Raw genomic sequence first — 23893 nt, 5'->3', positions numbered from 1 at the left:
CCACTCTTCCCAGGGAACTCTGGGAATTGTAGCTTTGTGAGGGGAATAGAGGTCTCCAGACAATTCTCAGCACCCGCCACAAATACAGTTCTCAGGATTTGTGGGGAGGGGGAAGCCATGGCTGTTCAAAGTGGTATGATACGAGGTATAAATGCGATTTACGAGAAGCAGAAGGCTAGTCTAATAATTAATAGTGTCAGGACAGAATGCTTTCCAGTGGAGAAGGGCACCAGACAAGGGTGTCCTCTAACCTTTACTTTTTATATTGACATTAGAAATATTGCTGTCGGAAATAAGGAAAGACAAAGAGATTATAGGAATAACATTGGGAAAAGAGGTTTTTAAGATCAGGGCCTTTGCGGATGGTATTTTGTTAACAACAGAAGAACCAGAAGCCAGTATTGCTAAAGCAATAAAGTTAATATATGACTTTGGCAAGGGGTCTGGCTTTAAAATGAATATGGAAAAGACAAAACTTACGGTAAAAAATATGCAAGAACAAGAGCAAAAAGAACTTCAGGAAAAGGTTGGCTTACAGATTGCTGCTAGGTGGAAGTCACAAACTATACCCACAAAGGAGGAATGGATTTGTAAACTAAATGATTTTTAATTATGGCAAAATTAACTTCTATAATAAGAAATCAGTCAAATCAAAAATTTAAAAAGGAGTGGAAATGTTTTGATGAATATATGGCAAAATATTGCTCAAAAAAAGATACGCTAATATGCCTAAATTAAAATGTGAAGTATTGGATGAAAGAAAAATTAGTAAGGAAAGATAATAAGAATATAGATGATTTGAGAAGACTGTAGAATGCAAAGATTATTGTAAATTGTATAATGTGGAGGAAATCGAGTGGGGGTGGAGGGAAGTGGGAGGAAGGAGAAAAGAATAATATGATAGATTGAGGAAATATAAATGTAAATGTATGGGGGGATGGGGAGGAAATGGTGTTGGCTTTGGTACAGTTGTATTGTAATGTAATATGTGAAAACCAATAAACAAACAAACAAAGTGGTATGATACTGCTTTAAATGTGTAGTGTGGATGGGGCCTGTGGCTGCCCTTTGTGCCTGCTTGATCTGATGTCTAGGTGCTAATGGTTCAAGGCCCCCTGCTGTCCGTTTTTATGGTTCTTGAAACCAAACGTAGACCAGACAACCTTTCAAACAGAGGTCTCTGTGATGCCCACAAACAGGACTTCGTGGAAAGGCAGCAGCAATTGAAAGTGCTGATGCCACAATGTGCGCGCATGCACAGAGGAGGAGGCTATGCACAGGGGAGGAGGTTGGGTGTACATGGAGACAGTGGCTGGACATGGAGGAGGCGGCTGCAGCGGCAGATGAGCACATGTGGAGGAGGCCAGGTCTGCTGACTGAGGAGACTGCCTTACATCACCTCATGGGCCGGCTGGCTCTGCTACCCACATGCCAGCCCCAACCCTAAGAGCTGAGGTCGTAACAAAGCAGGGAATCTGCAGACGTGGTCAGTAAAAAATAACTTTAAAATGGACATTTGGGGGGGAGGGTGGACAAAAATCCTTTTGGTATAACAGTATCACAGCAGGGTACGTATGGGAGCAGCCTGTAAATCTTTTGAATCTTTTTTTACTCTCTCTCACATCTGCCTTTTCTCTGTGCTTGGTGCCTTCTCCTGGCTTTTCTATGCTTATCAATATCCATCACTTTGGCAATCATATCTACTTCTTTTTCCCTCTCATTCACTATTGGGAACTAAAAAAAAAATCGGTATCACTCCCCCCCCCTTTAAAAAATAGAATTTGATGAAATTTGCAGACTATGTCATTCCTTCTATACACACGAATCCTGTCAAATTTTAGAAATTTGCAGTGGTTTCCCCAACAAGAGCAGGTGTTACAGTTTTGGAGTCTATTCCAATTCCCCCACTTTCACAATAGGGAAACAAATAAAGAATGGCTAACACTTCCTCCATTTTGACAGAAGTGGATAAAATTTGCAGGCAAAGTACTCCCCACTCCTCTCCATTGGATAAATCCTGACTTAATAATAGGCAAATAGGTCCAAGGGCTTTTACACTGGACACCTCTAAAATGTGTCTCCCCCCCCAAAAAAAATAAAGCAGGTACATGTTCCCTTTTCATTTTTCAGCAGAACTGGATGACATTTCCAGGCAATAATTGGTGATAAGAATCCTACCAAATCTCAGAAAGATAGCTGCAGTTGTTTCCCTGTGATTTAGGGATTATTAAAGTTTTAGTAGGCAACTGCTCTGAAAACTGGATGTGAGAGAGGTGCCTCTGGGTAAGAAACTTACCTACCTGCAGACAAATAGACAAATTTCCAGGTACAAGCATTCTCTCTGATTGGCTGGGCCTGTCCGTCACAGTGGAGCTCTCCCTCTGTTCTGGTGTTCAGTCCTCCTTCCCCATCATCTGACCCTGATATGGTCCTAAATACCTGAAAGCCTGCCTCCTTCCCTACAGATCCCCTCAGGTGCTTTGTTCAGCAAAGGGGACCCTAATGGCTGTTCCACCCTCCTCAGACAGTGTAGTTGTGGTCCAGGAGAAGGCATTCTCTGTGGCAGCCCCTATGTTGTAGAACAGCGTTGTCTGGCATCTTCATTATACAGTGGTACCTTGGTTCTCAAATGCCTTGGTACTCAAATAACTTGGAACCCAAACACTGCAAACCCTGAAGTAAGTGTTCCGGTTTGTGAATGATTTTCTGAAGCTGAGCATGCTCCTTTTTGAGTGTTACACTGACGATTTGAGTGTCACACTTCCGTTTTGAGTGTTACACCGAGGTCTGTCTGTTTTTGCTATTTATTTTGCGTTTTTGTTTTTGCAGCTCTTTTTTTGTTTTTGTGACTGTGTGGAACCCAGTTCAGCTACTGATTGATTGCTTGCTTGTGTGACTTTGTGTGCATTGTTTATTGCTTTCATTTTATGGATCAATGGTCTTGTTAGATAGTAAAATTCATGTTAAAGTGCTGGAACGGATTAATCCATTTTGCATTACTTTCTATGGGAAAGAGTGTCTTGGTTTTGGAATGCTTTGGTTTTGGAATGGACTTCCGGAACAGATTAAGTTTGAGAACCAAGGTACCACTGTATAGGTTTTGGTGAATGCTGAAGACATACCTCTTTACCCTGGCTTTTAACACCCAAGATACATATTTTTAGGACTCACCTCATTTCTGTAACTTGTTTGTGCTTTAATTGTTGTAACCCACTCTGGGACCTTTGGGTGAATGACAGGTATGTTCACTTTTAGGAGATGCTTGTCTGCAGCATTTTTTAAAATATCTGCATCATCAAGGCACCACAAAGCACATCAAGGGTCCCTGCTTCAAATCATGCCATCTTGCATAAACCCAGCTTTGCCTCTGACCAACCCCAGTTCTTTCTGCAGTATCCCACTTCACCCTGGGACTCACCTTTATCTAATGCGTTCTCCTGCTCTGATGCATAAGTCAAATATTCATAGGAGGCGGCTGGGTGCCTTGCTGGCAACAGGTCAAAATTAAGCAAAGATTTCAAAAGTGGATGCAGTCCAGTTTTAAAATGGGGGAAAGTGTTCAAAAATGCCATGTAGCTTAGGTGATTTCACCATACAGTGGTACCTCAGGTTAAGTACTTAATTCATTCCGGAGGTCTGTTCTTAACCTGAAACTGTTCTTAACCTGAAGCACCACTTTAGCTAATGGGGCCTCCTGCTGCTGCCGCGCCGCCAGAGCATGATTTCTGTTCTCATCCTGAAGCAAAGTTCTTAACCCGAAGCACTATTTCTGGGTTAGCGGAGTCTGTAACCTGAAGCGTATGTAACCTGAAGCGCATGTAACTCGGGGTACCACTGTATTTCAAAACATTATTCCTTAGATTGAGAAAACCTATTTTATCTTCCACAGTTTTAATGCTTTTTCTGCAGTGTTACACCCATCGAGTTCAAGAGAACTTATTCCCAGTTAAGTAAGCATAACATTGCAGCCATCTGGTGCAACCCTTCACGTGTTTACTTATAAATATCTTCTAGTGCATTCAATGGGGCTCGCCCCTAGATAGGATCGCAATCTGAAATCTAATACCCACAAGTTGGTTGGTTGGTTTCTCCCCACCGATGTGACCTAATTACAAGTTGTGACATGGAAAATGAAGCATGCAAATTCCTCAGTTCTGTTTAGGCCCTGTGGAGAGCCCATATACCATATTCCATAAACCTTTTGTTGTGAAAAATGCAGGGGGGAGAGGAACATTCAAAATGTCGTTTCCACATTGTCCTTTCTGAGGTACCAAGTTGCTTTGAATCTTCATGAGCTGCTGCTCCAACCTTGGCGAGGTTTACGCCATCTTCTTATTCTCTGCTGTGCCACAGACTGAATAGTGGAATTCCAGAAGAAGTTTTGACAGTTTCCTGGGCCTATCGAGAGTGATGAAATGTCCACATTTCTCCAGTATATGCACTTGGGAGGCAGGGATGGCTTTGGCTAACATTTCTGCCCCGGAAGGATCCATCACCTAAACAACAAAACAATGTGTGCATTGTTTCGATTTTTTTTTCTTAATAATTTTTTATTTATTTAACATAATTGTTACAAAATATAAGCAAAATATTGCAAATACATACATACATAAATATATTTTTCAAATAAGCACATATATATGAAAAAAGGAACAAAAGAGAAAAGAAGAAGAAAAGGTAAAAGAAGAAGAAAAAATAAAGAGAAAGGAAGAAGAAAAGTTGGAAGAGTTTCTTCCAAATTTATTCTACAAATATCTCAATATGAAAATAATAATAAAATTTCATTGATTGACTTCCATCGCTTACACTGCACTTCCTATATACATTTTAAGCAAGATTGTATCTATTATTCCGTATTTTCCCCGTACAATCTCACACAAATATTCTAATCAATAATCAATAATAAATTATTATTATTATTACCAAAGCACACTACAGGAGACCAGTTCAGGACCATTTCATGAACAGTTCTCTCAATTTGTTACATCCGTCTAACTCTACGTACAAATACATCTTGCTTTGTCCATTCCTTATGTTTACATTTCCAGAGTTTATTGGACACTCTCCATACATCTTTGCTAATTTATTTGGCATTAAATACCACCTGTATAGGGGACACGGGTGGCGCTGTGGGTAAAAGCCTCAGCGCCTAGGGCTTGCCGATCGAAAGGTCGGCGGTTTGATTCCCTGCGGCGGGGTGCGCTCCCATTGTTCGGTCCCAGCGCCTGCCAACCTAGCAGTTCGAAAGCACCCCCGGGTGCAAGTAGATAAATAGGGACCGCTTACCAGCGGGAAGGTAAACGGCGTTTCCGTGTGCAGCTCTGCCTCGCCAGAGCAGCGATGTCACGCTGGCCACGTGACCCGGAAGTGTCTGCGGACAGCGCTGGCCCCTGGCCTCTTAAGTGAGATGGCCGCACAACCCCAGAGTCTGTCAAGACTGGCCCATACGGGCAGGGGTACCTTTACCTTTACCTTACCACCTGTATAGCATTTTCATAAATTTTTTCCTTTAAAGTAAAACGGGCTGTAAATTTCATATCCGCTCTCCACAGTTTTTTCCCATGAGGCTGTGTCAATATGATGACCTAAATCTTTAGCCCAGTGTACCCTTGCTGATTTAACCAGTTAGCTTACCTTGTCCTCCCTTCCCCAGATGATTTGCGCTGGAGCCCTGATCTTGCTCATGCTGTCATGCAAGCGGTACCTGGACTCCCTGCTGGACATGTCTAAAAAGCCTTTTCCAAGAAAGAAGCAGAGTCAGGCCTGTTTCTGTGGTCATTTTACCCTTGAGCATTTCTAGGCTTGTTGCCCTGAAGTTAGGTGTGCGTCTGTTTTGCAGCAGAAGAGAAACCCAGAAGCCCAGCAACCATGTTGAATCATCAGAGAGTCACTTTGCATGTCTTCTTAGAAACACAGGACCAGCTCTACACATGAAAAAGTGTGTACTATCTTAATGCTGTGTGCATTGCCCCCCTGGTCTGTTTATTGTTGGTGGGAAAATGCAGATAAGCACCCTTCTTTAGAGATTGCTACAGACATAAAATGTGATTATGTGGTGCAGTCCTGACACTGTTCTGTGACGAAGCAAAGGAGTGCCTAAAGTCAGCAGGCCTGAAAACCCTGTGCCCCCTTCTCCCCACAGCTGTTGCTGGACTACAGTTCTTATTATCCTTTATCATTGGCCGTGCTCTCTGAGGCTGATGGAAGTTGGAGTATTGTTATGTACTGAAGTTCTCACCCTGGGCCAGCAGGAGGATACTGTAGATAGTTATGCAAATAAGGGATCAAAAGTGACATTCAGTGATTGGATAGTTTTAGAAAATTGTTACAGTTACGTTGTACTGAAGCTCTATATAAGCAGGCTGACTAAACCCTTCAGTTCAGTTCTGTTCTGGCCTGTGAATAAACAAGAGCTGTTTGAAGAATCGCTGTGTCGTCTGATATGTTCACCCACAACTTAACAAGTATTAATGACATCTGGAGACGTATGGCTTTTTTTTGTTTTCGTTTTGTAATATTTGGGTTTATTTACAAATGTGCAAGGTGGGACAGATTTTGGTCTTTCAGATTTCAGCAGAGCCCTGTACAAGGTCAAAATCCCCTCTAACCTTCTGTTCTGCTTAATTAATTACCTCATAGTTGGGATGTCCTGCAGCGCCCCCTAGGCTTGGCACCCGGTGCAGCAGAACTGGTTGCACTGCCCTAAATCTGCCTCTGCGCAAGGCCACATTCACACTATACATTTAACGAACTCTTAGGCCGCTTTCATAGTCATGGCCTCCCCTTACGGAATCCTGGGAACTGTAATTTGTTAAGAGTGCAGTGGAAACTGGTCGAGTGGGGCACTGACACCCACCTCAATCTGTGAGGGTGAAATTGTTTTTTTTATAAATTGTGTGTGAATAAAGGTGTTATGGTAATATTAAAGGTATTATTTCAATACAGTTGGTTTCAGGCTTCCCAAACTATCAAAGAACAACATGCATTTTCCTAATGTTCAGGGATATGCTGAATCTCTTACAGAATATATGTGATTTACTAAGATGTTTTTAAGTCACAGGAATGGTCTGTGAGAATCAAATGTGATCTCATTTTATAATTGCTTATATTATGTTTGATGGGTCTCAATGCAGATATGAATGGACATGAATGTCTGAAGCAGGAATGAGAACCAGATGGTTGGGCTCTGAAGAATCAAGGATAAAGACGTTATTGAATTACAGATATAGAACTGATTAAATTACAGTGGTACCTCGGGTTACATACGCTTCGGGTTACATACGCTTCAGGTTACACACTCCGTTAACCCAGAAATAGTGCTTCAGGTTAAGAACTTTGCTTCAGGATAAGAACAGAAATCGGGCTCCGGCGGCACGGCGGCAGCAGGAGGTCCCATTAGCTAAAATGGTGCTTCAGGTTAAGAACAGTTTTAGGTTAAGAACGGACCTCCGGAACAAATTAAGTACTTAACCCGAGGTACCACTGTAATTGTGTCATTTGGTCTTCCTTGAAAATGCTCCGGTAAAGGTAAAAAGGAACCTAACTCTGTTTTTCATGACAAATCTGCCTTCTTGCTTACAACCAGTCCAGAGGGTGGCACCTGCTATCAGTTTCCTTCACCTTAAGTCTTAGCACTGTCCTTGTGGAACTCAAGCAGGGAGAAGGGAAGGGGCAAAACTAGAATTAGTTGATCCGTTGGCTCTGGCTCCACCTACTGTTGGCCTCCTGCCTAACACTCTACTTATCCCAACAGACACCACCCTCTACTGACTTCACAGACCTACAACTCCCAGCATCCTTAACAAACTGCAGTTCCCAGGAGTTTCACCTGACTGTTAAACGTGGTACAAGAGCAAATCTGCTGCCTCAAGACAACAGCTTCCATTTTGCCGAACTAACAGGGAGGATAAGAGGAGATATGGTACAAAAAGTGAATAAGGAGGGGGCTATCTTTAAGGAATACAGTGGTACCTCAGGTTAAGTACTTAATTCGTTCCGGAGGTCCGTACTTAACCTGAAACTGTTCTTAACCTGAGGTACCACTTTAGCTAATGGGGCCTCCTGCTGCTGCCGCGCCACTGGAGCACAATTTCTGTTCTCATCCTGAAGCAAAGTTCTTATCCTGAGGTACTATTTCTGGGTTAGCGGAGTCTGTAACCTGAAGCGTATGTAACCTGAAGCATATGTAACCTGAGGTACCACTGTACATCAAAATTTATGTGGAAAAAGTAGAACTTCTGACAGATATTGAGTGAATCCAGAAAATGATTAGAGTGAAAGGAGAGTAAAGTCAAGATAGAAGAAGAGATTAAAGAAATAATGAAATGTGTTTAAGCTAGTTGGAAAAATAAAGTAGCGTAACAAGAATGGCTGGAAGTCAAGTCCCTTGGTGGGTGTCTGTGTGGGGTAGGTGTGTAGGTATGTTGATATGTATAGCATAGGTAGGTATTATATAGAGTAATGTAGGTATGTTTTATGTTATGAAAATAAGGTAGCGTGTTGTGTATGTGTATTGCGTAAATGTATTTGTATGTGTTTTATATGTTAATAAAATTTAAATATATTTCAAAACAAAACAAAACACAAGACAACAGCTGGGCTGGGCTGCATATCTTTGTTCCATCTAGCATATTGATAGGAAACCAGGATCAGCCTCTGTGAAATTCCCCAGGCAGAGCGTAGGCAATGCTATTGAACTTACATTTTAAGAAGAAAGACTTGTGTGGCCTCCTGTCTTTCAGATATCCCTTTAGGAGCTAAGGGGACGAAGAAAAAAAGGGAAAAAATTAAGAAGGTCTGGAAAGTTGGCAACCCCTGTGGACAAAACTGAGCTACACGCACCAATGGTCTAACCAGATAGATAGATAGATAATTTATTACGGTCGGAGACCAGCTTATAAAACACGCTTGGCGGTACAATCCCAGAAGGAAAGAAGACATTTAAAACAATGTACAACAATAAATTAAAAATTTATAAATGCGATAAGCGTATAGACACTTAAAACTAAGCTACCACAGAGAGATGACTCAGAGTCATCCATGGAACTGAGTTTGGGGATTTTCTTAACGAACTAGTTTGGGTTGAGGGATGGTCTGCGCCTACAGATCTGTACACAGAATCTGGCGATCATCCGGGTCGTCTTATGATCTTTGTCTTATGATCTTTTGCTTTTCCGGGAGGTCAGCGAGCCTCAACAGCAGGGGATCAATGGTCTCACTATGTGCCTCTTCAAATGGTCTGACCAAAATAAGGCTGCTTCCGCGTGTTCCAAGCCAAACCTCAACACATGCAACTTTTAAGTCCGACTGCACTTGCCCCCTTTTCCTGCCATTTTGCCGTTTATATTGTCTTATGCTCTTCAGACAGAGACCTGTCCTCTGTAAAGCATCATGCAGATTGATGGCACTGTAGAATGGATGGATGAAGTTTCCAGTGCAGTTCCTTCGGAGAAAGGGATGTGGGAGCTCTCTCCTAATTAGAAGCATAGAAATGTAGTCTTGTGAGGGATCCCAAGGGTGGCCAAGAGTGGCTGGGGCAGCCCAGCTAGATGGGTGAGGTAGAATGAAGAAGACGAAGATGAAGACGAAGAAGAAGAAGAAGAAGAAGAAGAAGAAGAAGAAGAAGAAGTCCAACTCTCTGCGATACAGCAATCACAGCTAAAAATCATAGATTCATAGAATTGTGGAGTTGGAAGAGACCCTGAGGATCATCTAGCAGTCAGGGACCTTGCTGAGGAGGGCTGCACTGAGGAAGAATGGTGGGAACCTCCCCCTCCCCCCTGATCCTGATCCTGAGTCTTCCCAGGAGCAGGAGGACAGTATAGACTTGGAACCGTGGTTTGCAGAAGGGCATAGTTCAGAAGGCAGAAGTTGGGAAATACTGGATGGGGGAACAGCTAGGAGAAGAAACACTAGAAGAGAGAGAGTTAACAGATTCACAGTCTCTGGAGAGTATCCACCCCCCCCTTCCCCAAAGACACGGAGAGCTCAGAAAGTGTCAGAACAGAAAGTGCAGAGACTGCAGACTCAGATTACAAGATCTGGGAATGACATGGATTAACATGGACGGAGAGGGGAGTGACCTTAACTGGCAGCACTGCCATTCTGGTTAGATGCTTTCTTTTGCCCTTCAACTTTGGCGTTAACAGCACCACACTCTAACCAACTGAGCTTAAGAATCCCTGACAAATGAAAAGTTGCAAGTTCACCAAACACAGTCTATTTACCCACCCTTCTGTTTCAGATTTCGTCTCGTGCCTCTCCTGCCTGTACCACTAAATGCTGCAGAAGACAGGCAGGCAGGCAGGTGGACAAGCTTGCCAAGGTCTGGAACATTGCTACAAACTATTAGGCCAGAGCCCTATAATTTTTCAGGGTGCTACCTCTTCACCTGCATGTTTGTACTGCTGGGATGGTATAAGCCAAGTCTGAGCAAACTTTCTCCCTGTTTTACGGTCAAAGGAACCAGAGGGTTGCTGTGTGAGTTGGTAGATTTCCGCAGCTCCTTCATATGTTTGATGAACTCATTATCTGCTGCATACCGTAGGCCTAAAGAGTTGGGAGAAAATGTGTGGCTTAGAAATGTAGTTACTGGTCAACCGGTTGCTATAAATGGAAGGTCTGGTACCACAGAACAGTGCTGAAAGTCCTCAATAGCCTTTGCCAACCTGGCCCCATCTAAATGTTGTTGGGCCACAACTCCCATCAGCCCCAGGCAGTAAGAGCATGCTGGCAAGGGCTGATGGGAGTTGTAGTGCAGCAAATATCGTGCAAGGCCAAGTTGGTAATGTCTGGAATAGAAGTTGGGACTGGAGTGAGCTAATGGAGCAAGGAATATTGCTGGTGGCTACCTCATTAGTCCTAGCACAGTTGCCAAATGTGGTACGCTATTGATATTAACGTATCTGTTAGGATAATAATTTCAAATTTATGTAAGAATGTATGGGTTAGGTTCCTCCCCGTATATTGTATATATTTGTATACAGTGGTACCTCGGTTTTCGAAATCACCTCAGAAGTCAAATGGCTTCCGTTGAATGTTTCTCAATTTTCTCAATTAAATCTGCAGGCCTCCCTTTGTGCTTCGGTTTTTGAATGTTTCAGAAGTCGAACAGTCTTCCAGAGCGGATTACGTACGAAAACCGAGGTACCACTGTGTCTGTCTGTGAAGAGAAACTACTCTCTGAGCAGCAGTGAGAACAATACACTGTACAGTGGAACCTCGGGTTGCAAACATGATCCGTGCGGGAGGCACGTTCTCAACCTGCAGTGCTGCGTCTGCACACGTGCGTGATGCGATTTGGCACTTCTGCGCATGCGCGAGGGCCGAAACCCGGAAGTAACCCATTCTGGTACTTCTGGGTATCGGCGCGTCCATAACCTGAAAACGCATAACCTGAAGCGTCTGTAACCCGAAGTACCACTGTACCTTTTGAACACATTCAAAGCACATTTTTCCACCTCAGATAATTCTGGGCATGGTAGTTTGTTATGTGTTGTTCGGAACAGGAATTCTGTGAGGAATAAACTGCAGTGCCCAGGATTCTTTGAGGGGAAGAACATGCTTTAATAGTATGCGGCTAGTTTCCATATACACTCACACAATCCTCTCTATCCTTCAGTCAGACAAGCAAGAGGCAATCATCGGTGTTCAAGGACAAATTGCAGCCAGAAATCTGGGGTGCAAAGCAAGGATGGTGAGAGAGTTGTGACCTGGGGAGAGTTTGGAGAATGAAATAGAGAGGCCTAGGGTTTGTGGGAGGTGGGCTTGCATCTGGTCCCCTGGTCCGACATTCCCCACCCCTGCCTCAGACACTTACCAGGTGGGCAAAGGAGAGACAAGCGAGAGACATCAGATGGATACTGAGCCGCATAAATACCAGCAATTGTTCCACCCATGGACATGCCAACCAGGTGGAAAGGCTTTTGGTTCAGGCCAATGCACTCAACAAACTGAAAGAAGAAGCATGAGGTTAAGCTGGATGTTAAAGGTGCCCATACTGGTTTAGCCACTTCCGCCCTTCAGCAGAGGTGGGGTTGCGGGCTTCACGGCCCCACCACACGCGCCACACGCCCCATCGCAGCTCCCGTGCGATTGGGGGGATTCCCGGCCATGTCACCACCTGGCCAGCCAATTGGCTGGCTCTGGGGGCATGGCCTGCCCTATTTAAGGCAGGACGTGGCCGGGGATCTCCCTCTTTGCCGCTCCGCAGCTGTTTGGTTTTCCCACCCTCCCGCCCTTTAAGGTTTTGTCTTTGACCTTGCTATGGACCTTGGTTGGTCGCCGTTGAGGGGCCTGGTAGGAATTTTTCCACTTGGCAAATTGGCACCAGCCACTTGGTTTTCGCCTAACTTGTAGCAAATTGTCACAACTTTCTGGGTATTGGCGATTAGGCATTGATATAGTTCCGTAGATGGAAGAGGGGAGGTAACGCCATCACCTGCCCCCCATATGGAAGGGTAGTCAGATAAAGGATTCGGGGGGGGCGTGGCCCTGTCCAAAGCCTAAGGAGGTGAGGGCCTAAGGCACACCCCCTATCGGTGACCCAGGGGGAGTTTCTAGTTGATGTGCATCAGCAGGACTCCCCCTGCTGGTGGTTAACCCTTCCCGGACTTCAAGCGGACGGGCTGAAGTCGGATATAGTCGGTTAGGACCAATGCCTAAGCCAATACCGCTCATCACCTGTAACCAATAAAGCTGTGGTCTTGTTTAGCCCATTAACCTTAATAATTGTGTCGTGCATCATTATTTCCACCTGGTGGGGGCAGGAACTTGCCATGCAAAGGGAATTTCCCAAGCAAGTCCCTAGCTGCTGCCAATCATTCCTACTTTGGATTCTCTTTAAAATAATAGTCAGCAGAGGCTGTGGAGCAGGAAGGTTTTCAAGGAAAGCTGAGCCCAGGAGACATCACCTTCCGCAAGAATGGGAAAGTTGCAATGCACCCTGCTGGTGATCGATTGCAAAACCAGTTCCTTGGCTCCAGCTTAAGCAACTGGAGCCAAGGCAATCTCCATACTTCAGCGACGGTGACGCCCTTACCAGTCCAGAACCACTTGCTTGCCAGCCTTACCTGGTGTATCATTTTTGCTTGGTTTACTGCCGTGTAACTTTCTGCCAGCAGGCGAGTGGTTTCTCCGTGGCCAGGCATGTCAAGGCAGACCACGTGGAGGTCCTTTGGAAAGAGCTGGGGAAAGACGGCATCGGAAATGAGACCGAGAATTCAAAGCAACCATAACTGGGCTGGTCATTATCGAAGGGGTGGAGTGGTTGGTGTGCCCAAATAAATACCATTACACCCTTCTCTAGCCTATGGTATAAAGTAACATATACAGTGAGAAAATGTTTGAGTGTATTATGGAGTGGGTAGATAGGATTAAGTTAAAAAGGCAGAGCTGCAATGCCTGAGATGCAAGATGATGCAAACAATAAGATTTACTACTTGGTCATCCACTCCCTCTTTATGATATGGTCCCTTTTCCCCCCTGGAGCATGAGGTGGTTTGGCAGCTGAACGCCAGACCTTAAATCTAATTCAACAACCATGCCTCTCCCAATCCAGGAGCAGCCAATGTGATGCCTTCAGGTTGTTAATGGATTACAACTCCCATCACAGGAACATTAGAAGGGAACATCTAGTCTAGCATGCTGTTCTCACAGTGGCCAACCTCATGGCTTATGGGACCATCCCTGACTATTGGCCATGGGGCCTGCAGGAGTTGTAGCCCAATAGCAGCTGGGGGACACCAGCTTGTCTCCCTTTGCTAGACCAACAAGCCTGGCCTCACAGCTGTACTTCCACAATTTTGAACCAGGTAGGGACGCGGGTGGCGCTGTGGGTTAAACCACAAAGCCTAGGACTTGCCAATCAGAAGGTCGGCGGTTCGAATCCCTGCGGCGGGGTGAGCTCCCGTTGCTCGGTCCCTGCTCCTGCCAACCTAGCAGTTTGAAAGCACGTCAAAGTGCAAGTAGATAAATAGGTACCGTTCCGGCAGGAAGGTAAACGGCGTTTCCATGTGCTGCTCTGGTTCGCCAGAATCGGCTTAGTCATGCTGGCCACATGACCCGGAAGCTGTACGCCGGCTCCCTCCGCCAATAAAGCGAGATGAGCGCCGCAACCCCAGAGTTGGCCATGACTGGACCTAATGGTCAGGGGTCCCTTTACCTTTTATGGCATCTTAACACATTGCATCAGGGGTGGGGAAACTATGGCTCCTCCAGGTGTTGCTGGAGTAATGTTCCTCTCACCCATCCCATTGGCCATTGCGGCTGGTGCTGATGGGAGTTGGAGTCCAACAGCATCTGGAGGGCCACATGATGCCCTCAACCCCTGCACTAAAGAAAGGTGAGGATGCTGTGTGTCCTTAGGGCAGCTGCTCACACTTTACGTCTCATCGGGGAAACTCTTGCCTTTTCGACAATGGCTTGGGGAGAAAAATGCCCCAAGTCAAATGCTGAAGGTGTAAAAGTTGGGTACGCTTGGTCATTTCCAACCCTCTCAGGGAAGGCACAAAAGAGACATCAAAGATGCCCGATTGGAAAAATGGAAACCTACTTTGATGGTGTCTAGCCACATATCTTTGTTGAATGAGAAGCCATGAAGCATCAGCACCGATGGCTGAGAGCCTGGTTTCCCTCGGCAGAAGTAACAGAACCTGTAGCCCTCATGTTCAACGAATTTCACCTTCATGCCCCTCTTCAGACGCTTGCACCTAAAAGCACAGAGAGAAGCAAGATGAAGAGACTGGTGGTTCTTCAGAGGAAGTTAAAGCGAGGAGCGGAAGGAGCCGCCTAACTCTACCGTGAGGAGAAATTAGTTTTGGTTTGCATTAAAATGCCAACCGGCCTAACTTGTACTTCCTGTACCAATACGGAATTGAGTTGGAAGGTCATCTGGTCCAAACCAGATGGAGGAATCACAGTTAAAGAATCCCTTCTTAGTTCATATGTTTACTGTTCTGGCCAAAGATGATGGCAAATTTCTAATAAGCCATAGTTGTTGGCATCTGTCTGTGTCGAGAGACCATGGAGTGTGCCTCTGGGGGTGAGTCCAACCACTACGTTAGCAGCACCAAAGTGACACGCCTGGGGCAACAGACCTGGGCAGAGTGTACAGAGGTCCTGGGCTGCCCAGACAACAAGACCCTCCTCTCGTCCTCGCTGATGTGGTCCAAAGGAAAGCAGAGCAATATGTTTGGCTGCAAGAGTTGCTGGAAGGAGGCATGCAAAGCACCATCCAACCATCTTAGGGACTCCACACTTGTGTAGGGTTCACTCCTTAGCCTTTTCTTCTCCGAAATATATTCCCCAAGGCAAGGGGTAGGGGTAGGATTCAGAGCCAAGGATGAGGGACTCCTGTGTGATCTCTCATCCAGGTTTTATGTAAGACCATGCGTGCTGATGCTCGCCTCTCTTTGACCAAGGCATTACAAGTCACCCCATATATCTCCCTAGGTAACTACTTACCTGATCATGATCCTGAACAATAGTAAAGTCCAGTGGGAATACCGCCTATTAAAGATGGTTGAAAAGATACCCACAAAGAAGAATGCAATCAGCATCAGCATCTTGCCCAGAGTGAAATTCATGGCAACTAGTTAAGGTTCTCTTTATTTGCCTGCGTAGTAAACATTTAGACAACAACAGGAAAGATTAAAGGGGTACAGGTAATAAAAATTACAGCTCAAAATGTTGTTGTTGCTGTTGTTGCACCCTACCCGTCTGGCTGGGTTTCCCACTCTGGGCGGCTTACACCACATAAAAAATTGTAAAACATTAGACATAAAAAATTTCCTGATACAGGGCTGCTTTCAGATGCCTTCAAACTGAGGTTGAAACACATCTTAAGGGACAGCAGGTAAACAACTCAGTTTCCTTGCCCATAAAGTCCTATCTACTAATAGTGAATTCACTGAGTATCAAAATTGACGCAACCAAAACATAAGAATAATATCATCCATGCACATCATCCATGTAACCCCAGGCTTTGGAAAACACCAAGGCTTGCAGGGTGTGTGTGTGTGTGTGTGTGTGTTGGAGTAAAATAACAGGAAGCTGGGGGAATGGAAAAGGACACAGCTACCTGGCCAAAAAGCTGCATAGGACCAGCTCACCACAGTCCAACATTCTGTGGCAAGCCCCACTTGTACTATCAAAGGGTTGTATCATCATTCTGTTGATGGAAGCCATTTTAATTCAGCAGAAGCACCTGTTAGCTAAATGGGATGGGTGGCTATTTTTGATGATTTGCCTTCCCCTCTGCAGCCTCTGGTGCCACCTCCTATGTTGTTCCAAAGTGTCCACCAAGCCTCTAATCAAGAGTGGGCAACGGAGTCTGCAGGATGTGTGTTTGTGTGTGAATATGCAGAAGTTGCCCTCCGTTCCTGATCCACTGATGCAAGCATCTGCTTGGTCAAAAACCTCCCTTCATGGGAGCAACACAACTGGACGCAACCCCAAGTCTGAGGGTTTTAATAAAAGCAAACTCGCTATGAACTGGAAGGTCCTATTTGGCCGTTGGCACAAACAAAGAGCCTGTTCGAAACTTTAAACTTAAACCTCATTCGGAATTCTGTGCATAAAGTTCTCTCCATTTAACTCTCTGTGTGCTTCAACTCTGATTGTGTGGGATGAATGGTTCTGTGCAATCAGGGTTAAGCCACATTGAGAAATAGGCAGCCAGCAGCTTCTGAAGGAACGGTATATGCATTCCAGTCACTGCCACTACGCCAACAGTTTATGCTACCCAGTAAGGATCTATTTCACCCCAAACTTAATGGTTTTTAGCCCAAGCATCTTGCATAAATCTCAGGGATATTTCCCAGCACTAGCAGAATTCCAGCAACTTATAAATACAATGGACAACAAACCTTCCTCTTGTACGCTGTACTGAGCTCAACAAAGTGTCCAAGGATGAGTTGTTCTACACAATGTACTACAATCAACGTTGTGTTATGATACAGGATTTACATCATCTCAGCAGGTTGATCCACCTGCCTCTTCCCACTGACATAGCCAACGTGCTTAGAGAGGCTGACAAATACATAAATGGCAATCTCACTCCCATTTCTGATATATGCTGAAACTTACCTGGGATGGGAAGTTGTGAGCTGTTCTCCAACCTCACTTTTTCACTGCTGTCATGGCTGTGGGCACCTGCATCTTGCAGCAGGCAGGAGGAGCTTGCAAAGTTGTAAACAATTTCTTCCCTAGGTCGGTGGAGGTGTTAAGATAATAATTTCTTCCGCCGACACCCTGCCAACGCCCTTTGATGCTACTGAATATTCCAGAGCCTGGTTCATATTGATGTCCGTCTCACTGTAAGACTGAAACCACCAGGAGTTTTGTCACCAAATGATTAGTGTCCCAGACTGATACATCCCTCAAACCAGCTTTGTTCCTGTCTTGGTTGACTCCAGATGGATGGTCCCAGGGTCTGGTCTGAAGGCACCTTGCTGAAGCTAAACAGGTTCATGTCTGGTCAGGGTTTGGATGGGCAACCCTATGGAAGCCACATGTACACTGCTTTGGGTACCAAGAAGGAAGAAGAAAGGAAGGATATACATGAAAAAAGAAAGACCTCATCTCACTTCACAGAGAAATCAAGGTGACTGTTTTCTGGAACCAACTACCACTCATGTGAGAGAGCCAGTGTGGTGTAGTGGTTAAGAGCGGTTAATCTGGTGAACTGGGTTCGATTCCCCGCTCCTCCACATGCAGCTGCTGGGTGACCTTGGGCCAGTCACACTTCTCTGAAGTCTCTCAGCCCCACTCACCTCACAGAGTGTTTGTTGTGGGGGAGGAAGGGAAAGGAGAATGTTAACTGCTTTGAGACTCCTTCGGGTAGTGATAAAGCGGGATATCAAATCCAAACTCTTCTTCTTCTTCTTCATGTGAATGATAACTGCCTACCCTCCTGTCCCACACAATCAAGGGGTACTATGAGAAAAGCTATTAGTCCATCTTTCCCTTGGCCAAAATGGTTCAGTTACAGTAGATATGAGGAACCATATATTGCTGGACTATAGCTCCCAACAACTCGGACAACTGGTCATGCTGGCTGGGGCTGATAGGAGTTGGAGGCCACACATCCCCCCATCCTGGGTTAGAGGAAGCACCGTCCAATTTTTCGGGATGTCTCAAGTGCCCTAGAATGCCATCAGCATCAATTTCCTGTGGGATGTGTTCCAAGAGCATGCGCACATATGCATTGTTGTTGTTTAGTCGTTTAGTCATGTCCAACTCTTCATGACCCCATGGACCAGAGCACGCCAGGCACTCCTGTCTTCCATACATAATTTTATTTGTATGTCCGCCATTCCAGAGTTCAAATCATGGTCGAGGCAGCTTACAGCATGGAGAAGAATACAGAACTACAGCATAACAAAAGTAGTCAAAAACAATAAATAAAACAATACAAAATACCTAACCATACTGAACCATTTCCACATACATCAAAATCTAAAATAAAGACACAAAAACCCACCAGCAACAACCCCCTGCCAACAACACCCTCCAGCCACAGAGTCTGTTCAGCAGCCTCAGCTTTCGTAGCTGGAGCCAGTCAAGGCCTCACCCTCCCAGGCCAGGAGGAAAAGGCCTGCAAGGCAGGGAACAGGTCTTCCGGGACTCACAGCCAAGATCTGCTGCTTTCGTAACCAGTGACAAAGAAAAACAATGGATTACTTGTGTGTCACCGGAAATTTCTCACCACCCTTTTCTCATATGGTTGGAGCATATTTTTTTCCCTTTCCCCTTTAAACAGAAAAATGCTTTTTTCAAAGACGAATGTTGTTTGTTCCCATTCCTCTGGATTTGTGTAAATCCACTAGTTGGCCAATTCAGGATCCCAAGTGGTGGATTTGGAGGGAGGGGGAAGGATATAATGTCACCCCTCAAAAAACACTACAGTGGTACCTCGGGTTAAGAACTTAATTCGTTCTGGAGGTCCGTTCCTAACCTGAAACTGTTCTTAACCTGAAGCACCACTTTAGCTAATGGGGCCTCCTGCTGCTGCTGTGCCGCCAGAGCACGATTTCTGTTCTCATTCTGAAGCAAAGTTCTTAACCTGAAGCACTATTTCTGGGTCAGCGGAGTCTGTAACCCTGAAGCGTATGTAACCCAAGGTACCACTGTACTACTAATCCTCCTACTCCTCCTCCTCCTGAGGCCCTAATTCCACTAATCCTTCCAGGATACTTTAAAGTAGGGGAGTAAACCACAAGCCTGGGAGTTGTCAGGAACTGGTGTCAAGCGTAGGTCATCAATCAAAGAATATATGGTGTCAGTGAAGTTAACACTTTATTCAAAGAAACCAAAACAGTGCAACCCTAGTGATCCCAACAACTTTTCCTATCAGGTCTTGTCCCAATGAGGCAGTTGCGAGAACTTAAGGTCCCCATCTTCCCACCGCTTGCTAAGGCTCCTCTTCTCCATGGTCTTTCTTAAGCCGTTAAAACCCCCCTCTTTTCTGCTCTCTTCATTTCTCTGTATGCCCTAGAAGACAAGGTGGAGAGGAGCTGGTTGCAGCAGGAGGGGAAGACTCCCTGGCTTCTTCAGCAGCCTACCTCTCTGTCTCCTGGCCTCCAGCCTCCGCTTCTGCCTCAGAGTTTGAACTGCCCTCTACCACAGACTCTTCCTGCTCACCAAACCCTGTGACCTCATCCGCTTCTGACACTTCTCTCAGTCTGCTCCCTCTGACCACTCACCGTCGCCCCACCACCAGTCCCCTGGTTCTGAGACTCCTTCCCCTGGGGGTTCCCCAGCTGGTGTCTCCCTCCACCCCTCTACATCCAGCCAGTCCATGACAGGAGATGAATGCAGCCCTCCAATCCATCCCTCTGTAATCTCTCTAAGTCAATCCCCATCACTAGGTCACAGCCCTGCTGCATGCCCTCATTGGATTCTATGCCCTTGATCCGGGAATACAGAAAAACCTGCTTTTGCTTGACCAGGACATAAACTATTGTACAAAGGGAAAAGTCACATCTGTTGCTCCACTCACTCATTGCGCCTGAAGTGAGCAAGTGAGGTCCTTGGGCGGAAAAAATGCTCCTTTCCCCTTGCTTTAAACTTCAAGCCTAGTATCATCTTTCCCTTTCTCTTCCTAGGACTAAAAAGCTCCCTTTCTTTTCTTTTTGTGGAAAAAAAAAATCTTTATTGAAATTCATTAATGTCATTACAGATTTAACTTCACGCATAGACATACATACGAAGAAATATATATATTCTTAAATTAATTTACCATAAGGTGTTAATTTAAACTTCTAGTTCCGCTTAGATTTCAACTAAGCTAAGATCAAATAATGTGACATAAAATAAAGTAACATATAACAAAATAAAATAAAATAAATGTAGACTTCCCATCATTTCCGATATTGTTGACCTTTATGATTTTGAATGTACTTATAATTATTACCTTATATTTAATATACTTTCTAACACTTTCGTACAACATCTTGTACTGATTTTTATTTATTTCTTAATATTTTACGTACACAAGGGTTATTCAAACACTACCATAGATAATATGTCGCTGTTGTTTTTTGTATCTCTTAAACATTTCCCATTTTTGAGAAAATGGTTGTTTTGTGTTACCTCTTAACTTATCTGTTAATTGAGCCATTTCCACATAGTCTAATAATTTATTTTGCCATTCCGTTAGTGTTGGTATCTTTCCCCCCTTCCAATTAGATGCTATTAATAGACGGGCAGCCGCTGTTGCATATAAAAAGATTTCTCTTATATTTTTCGGGATATCTCTGCCTAAAATTCCCAACAGAAAAGCTTCTGGTTTCTTTAAGAATGTTAATTTAAACATTTCAGTTTCCTTTTTCTCAATGGATTACTCAGCAGTGGATGAGGCCTAGAAGCGCTTTCATAACTGTTTAAACTTTTCTTTTTTTAAAATAATTTTTATTAACAGGCCAATCAAATCACATTAATTCCAAATTACACAGCCAAATTTTTAAATTTTTGTTGGGGGTACCCATGTTTCGAGCTCAGAAAGGGATCCAATCATCTCTCTTGCTGCTGCTTTAATGTACACAGTTCTGTCAAAATAGTATTCACAGTTCTGTTCAATCTTCTCTTTGTTATTTTCCTCATCTTCTTGTTGTTATCATCATATATTCCTTTCTTTGTGATCTCTGGTAGTCTCCACAAGCGGGTTGAAAACAAACGTTGTTATATCCTGTGTAGATTTTACACTCCTCCAAGAGCCATATCAAAATAGACAGATGCCATTTCCGCACCTCCGTACAAAACATTCTCAAAGTCTGTCCGTTAATTTCCACAGGCCTGCCAGTCTCCTCAATTTTCTCAGGGGGCCCTGCCAGGTCAAACTCACAGTCCGATATAATAACAAGCCATGGTCCTCCTCCCCCTCGATATCCTGTGGCCAGGCCTGCCGTAGCAAATCTCTGTTTTTATAACTGCGTCACAAAGAACTTTCATTCCTTTCCCGATGTTCCCACAAGCCATATCTTTGATTAGTAATTTATTTCCACACAGTTCTTAATCATCCTGCTTGTAATCAGTAATTGCAACGATTCTTTCTTGGGGGGGAGGATTGTTAGGTACTCACATAAGATAAAAAAAGAAAAGTCCCCCTCCCCTTTTCAGTCCCGTTCCGACATACCGATCCTTTGATGAATCTTTTTCTTGATTTATTGTTAAATCCAGCCCATCGCTCCACTTCACATAGATCACTTTAATTAGCAGTCTTATCTCCCGATCTTCACTCGAAATATGTGCATTTGCTTCTCTCTAATTGTTTATTTTTAACTCCTGCAACCAGGACGCACAATCAGAGACAGCTTCAGGGAGAGCCGTCTCCCACGAGGGCTGTGTGCCTAGTGCCCTCACCCCCTTCTTTCAAATCTGGGGGTGATTTATGGCAACCGCAGGCAAGGCAGTTTCCCCCATTCCCTTGGGGTAACAAGGGAGGCTGCATACTCCCATATCAGCCTCTTAATTACCTCGTGTGAGCCGGAGAGATGGTATTGTTGGCCATCTTCCAATGCGCCCCTAGCGGCCCCCCTGTTTAAACTTTTCTGGGGGGTAGCCTTGTTTAATTTCCAAATTGATAGACCCTAAAAGCTCATCCAGACTTTTGCTTGACCTGTATTTGACTGTATTGTGTACTGATTAACTTCCTGAAGTCCAATAATTTTTCTCATTGTTCTGCGGATGTGCCTTGCGAAAACCCGATCTTGCTCACTGGATCCTATCAGTCACATGCAAAATCTGAAGGAAGATTTTGCTTACCCAAACCTCCGTTCAGTGGGTGAGATCAGGTTTTCGCAATAAACCCAAGTCAATAAGGAGGATAAGAGGAGATATGGTACAAAAAGTGAATAAGGAGGGGGCTATCTTTAAGGAATACAGTGGTACCTCAGGTTAAGTACTTAATTCGTTCTGGAGGTCCGTACTTAACCTGAAACTGTTCTTAACCTGAGGTACCACTTTAGCTAATGGGGCTTCCTGCTGCTGCCACGCCGCCGGAGCACAATTTCTGTTCTCATTCTGAAGCAAAGTTCTTAACCTGAAGCACTATTTCTGGGTTAGCAGAGTCTGTAACCTGAAGTGTATGTAACCTGAAGCATATGTAACCCGATGTACCACTGTTTTCACTTTTCAGTTTGCAGATATTCAGATGAGCAGCACAGGTGGACGTACAAAACTCAACACACCTGCGGACAAGATGAGTTCTGTTTCTCTCTCTAGCCCTCTTCTGGCCATTCACGTTATCTTTTGTTCAGCCATAATTATCCTCGAGTGGACTGGCAGTTTTCTTAGTGATCACCATTTCTTCGCCTTGGGAAAAAAAAAGAGAAAGACCTGATTTCCAGTTCTGTTTTTCAGGAAAGGCAAATTTGTTACTCACCAAGGAAGGTGATTAGATCTCTGTTAAGAACTGGATTACAGTGTGCTGTGTAATGATGCAAAGGAATCAGGGCTGGGTTTGATGGAGTAACTAATGATTAAAAATCACGATGCCCTCGATTCCAGAGATTTGTGATCAGAATTCCCGGCATTTTCGCCCTCTAAAGGGCGTGAACACGTGGCAGGCAGCAGGGTGGAGGGGGACCTGATTCTGTACACATTTGACTATGAAGCAACCTCAATAACACTTCCTGAATCAATATGTGAACTGAAACGCAGCTATCCTTCAAAAATCTGCTTGCCATTCACGGGTGCGGCGGCGCTGCAGGCCAGCGGTGCCTTGATCCGCTGTCGAATGGCTATTGGTGAAGATGCCCAGCTGTCGAGGGGCCAAAAGTCCTTCCCCCTGGCTGGGACTTTGAATACAAGCCTGCCTGCAAATGGGCCAATCTGCCTCTTGCGCTGCATCCAGTTTGTCATTGGACCTCCCGCCCACTCTCCCTATTGTATTATCAATTGTGTACTGTCCTTGACATCATTGGTTGCTGTATTCGGGGGCAGGAAGGATATCCCCCCCCATCAGGCCAATTTGCCAATGTTGGGTGGTTCTTGGGCAGCACACACCTGAGGGATGTATGAGATGTTAGGGGAAAGCTAGTACCTCTGTTGAGGGGAATGTCATGCTCCTTCTGGGCTAGTCTGTCCACCTTTGGTCCCCACCCTGTACTCAGCTCTCACCTGTGGCTCCTAGAAGCTGTCAACAGCGGCCACACCCCAGGAATAGCTTCGACTGGCCAGCTAAACCAGGTGACGGTAGCTGATGGGTCTCAAACCCTTGGTAAGTTAGGGACTTCCCCTGTATGCTAAGACAGGCTCTGGTGGATTGACTGGACCAGATCAATAGTGGGTGCAAAGGTTGAGAAGGTGGTTTTTGCACATGCTGTAGAGGGAAGTGAAGGGCAGATGTTTCTCAGCCTGGGAAGGTAGCCCATCTAGGAGAAGGAAAAAAGGT

General features: G+C 44.8%; 1 protein-coding gene across 1 annotated transcript; it reads right to left on the bottom strand.

The window, feature by feature from the left end:
• Positions 1-4050: 4050 nt before the first annotated feature.
• LOC128408521 (monoacylglycerol lipase ABHD6-like) lies at positions 4051-15596 on the bottom strand. The gene is made up of 8 exons (XM_053378386.1): positions 15463-15596; positions 14552-14708; positions 13071-13184; positions 11819-11951; positions 10391-10548; positions 8702-8756; positions 5635-5735; positions 4051-4496 (listed from the first exon to the last, which is right to left on the bottom strand). Exons 1-8 carry the CDS (start codon positions 15582-15584, stop codon positions 4320-4322), a joined length of 1017 nt encoding a protein of 338 aa, XP_053234361.1. The 5' UTR covers positions 15585-15596; the 3' UTR covers positions 4051-4319.
• Positions 15597-23893: the final 8297 nt, after the last annotated feature.

Source organism: Podarcis raffonei, chromosome 2 (assembly GCF_027172205.1).
Source record: "Podarcis raffonei isolate rPodRaf1 chromosome 2, rPodRaf1.pri, whole genome shotgun sequence".
Taxonomy (NCBI): Eukaryota; Metazoa; Chordata; class Lepidosauria; order Squamata; family Lacertidae; genus Podarcis; species Podarcis raffonei.
The sequence above is the reverse complement of the archived record's forward strand: the minus strand, read 5'-3'. Positions and strand labels throughout refer to the sequence as shown.

What these genes read in the sequence shown, in the direction of transcription:
- LOC128408521 (XM_053378386.1), bottom strand. Translation starts at nt 15,584, where the DNA reads ATGAATTTCACTCTGGGCAAGATGCTGATGCTGATTGCATTCTTCTTT. An exon ending in TTGTTCAGGATCATGATCAG is followed by an intron (nt 14,709 to 15,462) that starts GTAAGTAGTTAC and finishes CTGTGCTTTTAG; the next exon opens with GTGCAAGCGTCTGAAGAGGG. An exon ending in CCAGCAGTACAAACATGCAG is followed by an intron (nt 8,757 to 10,390) that starts GTGAAGAGGTAG and finishes TCGTCCCCTTAG; the next exon opens with CTCCTAAAGGGATATCTGAA.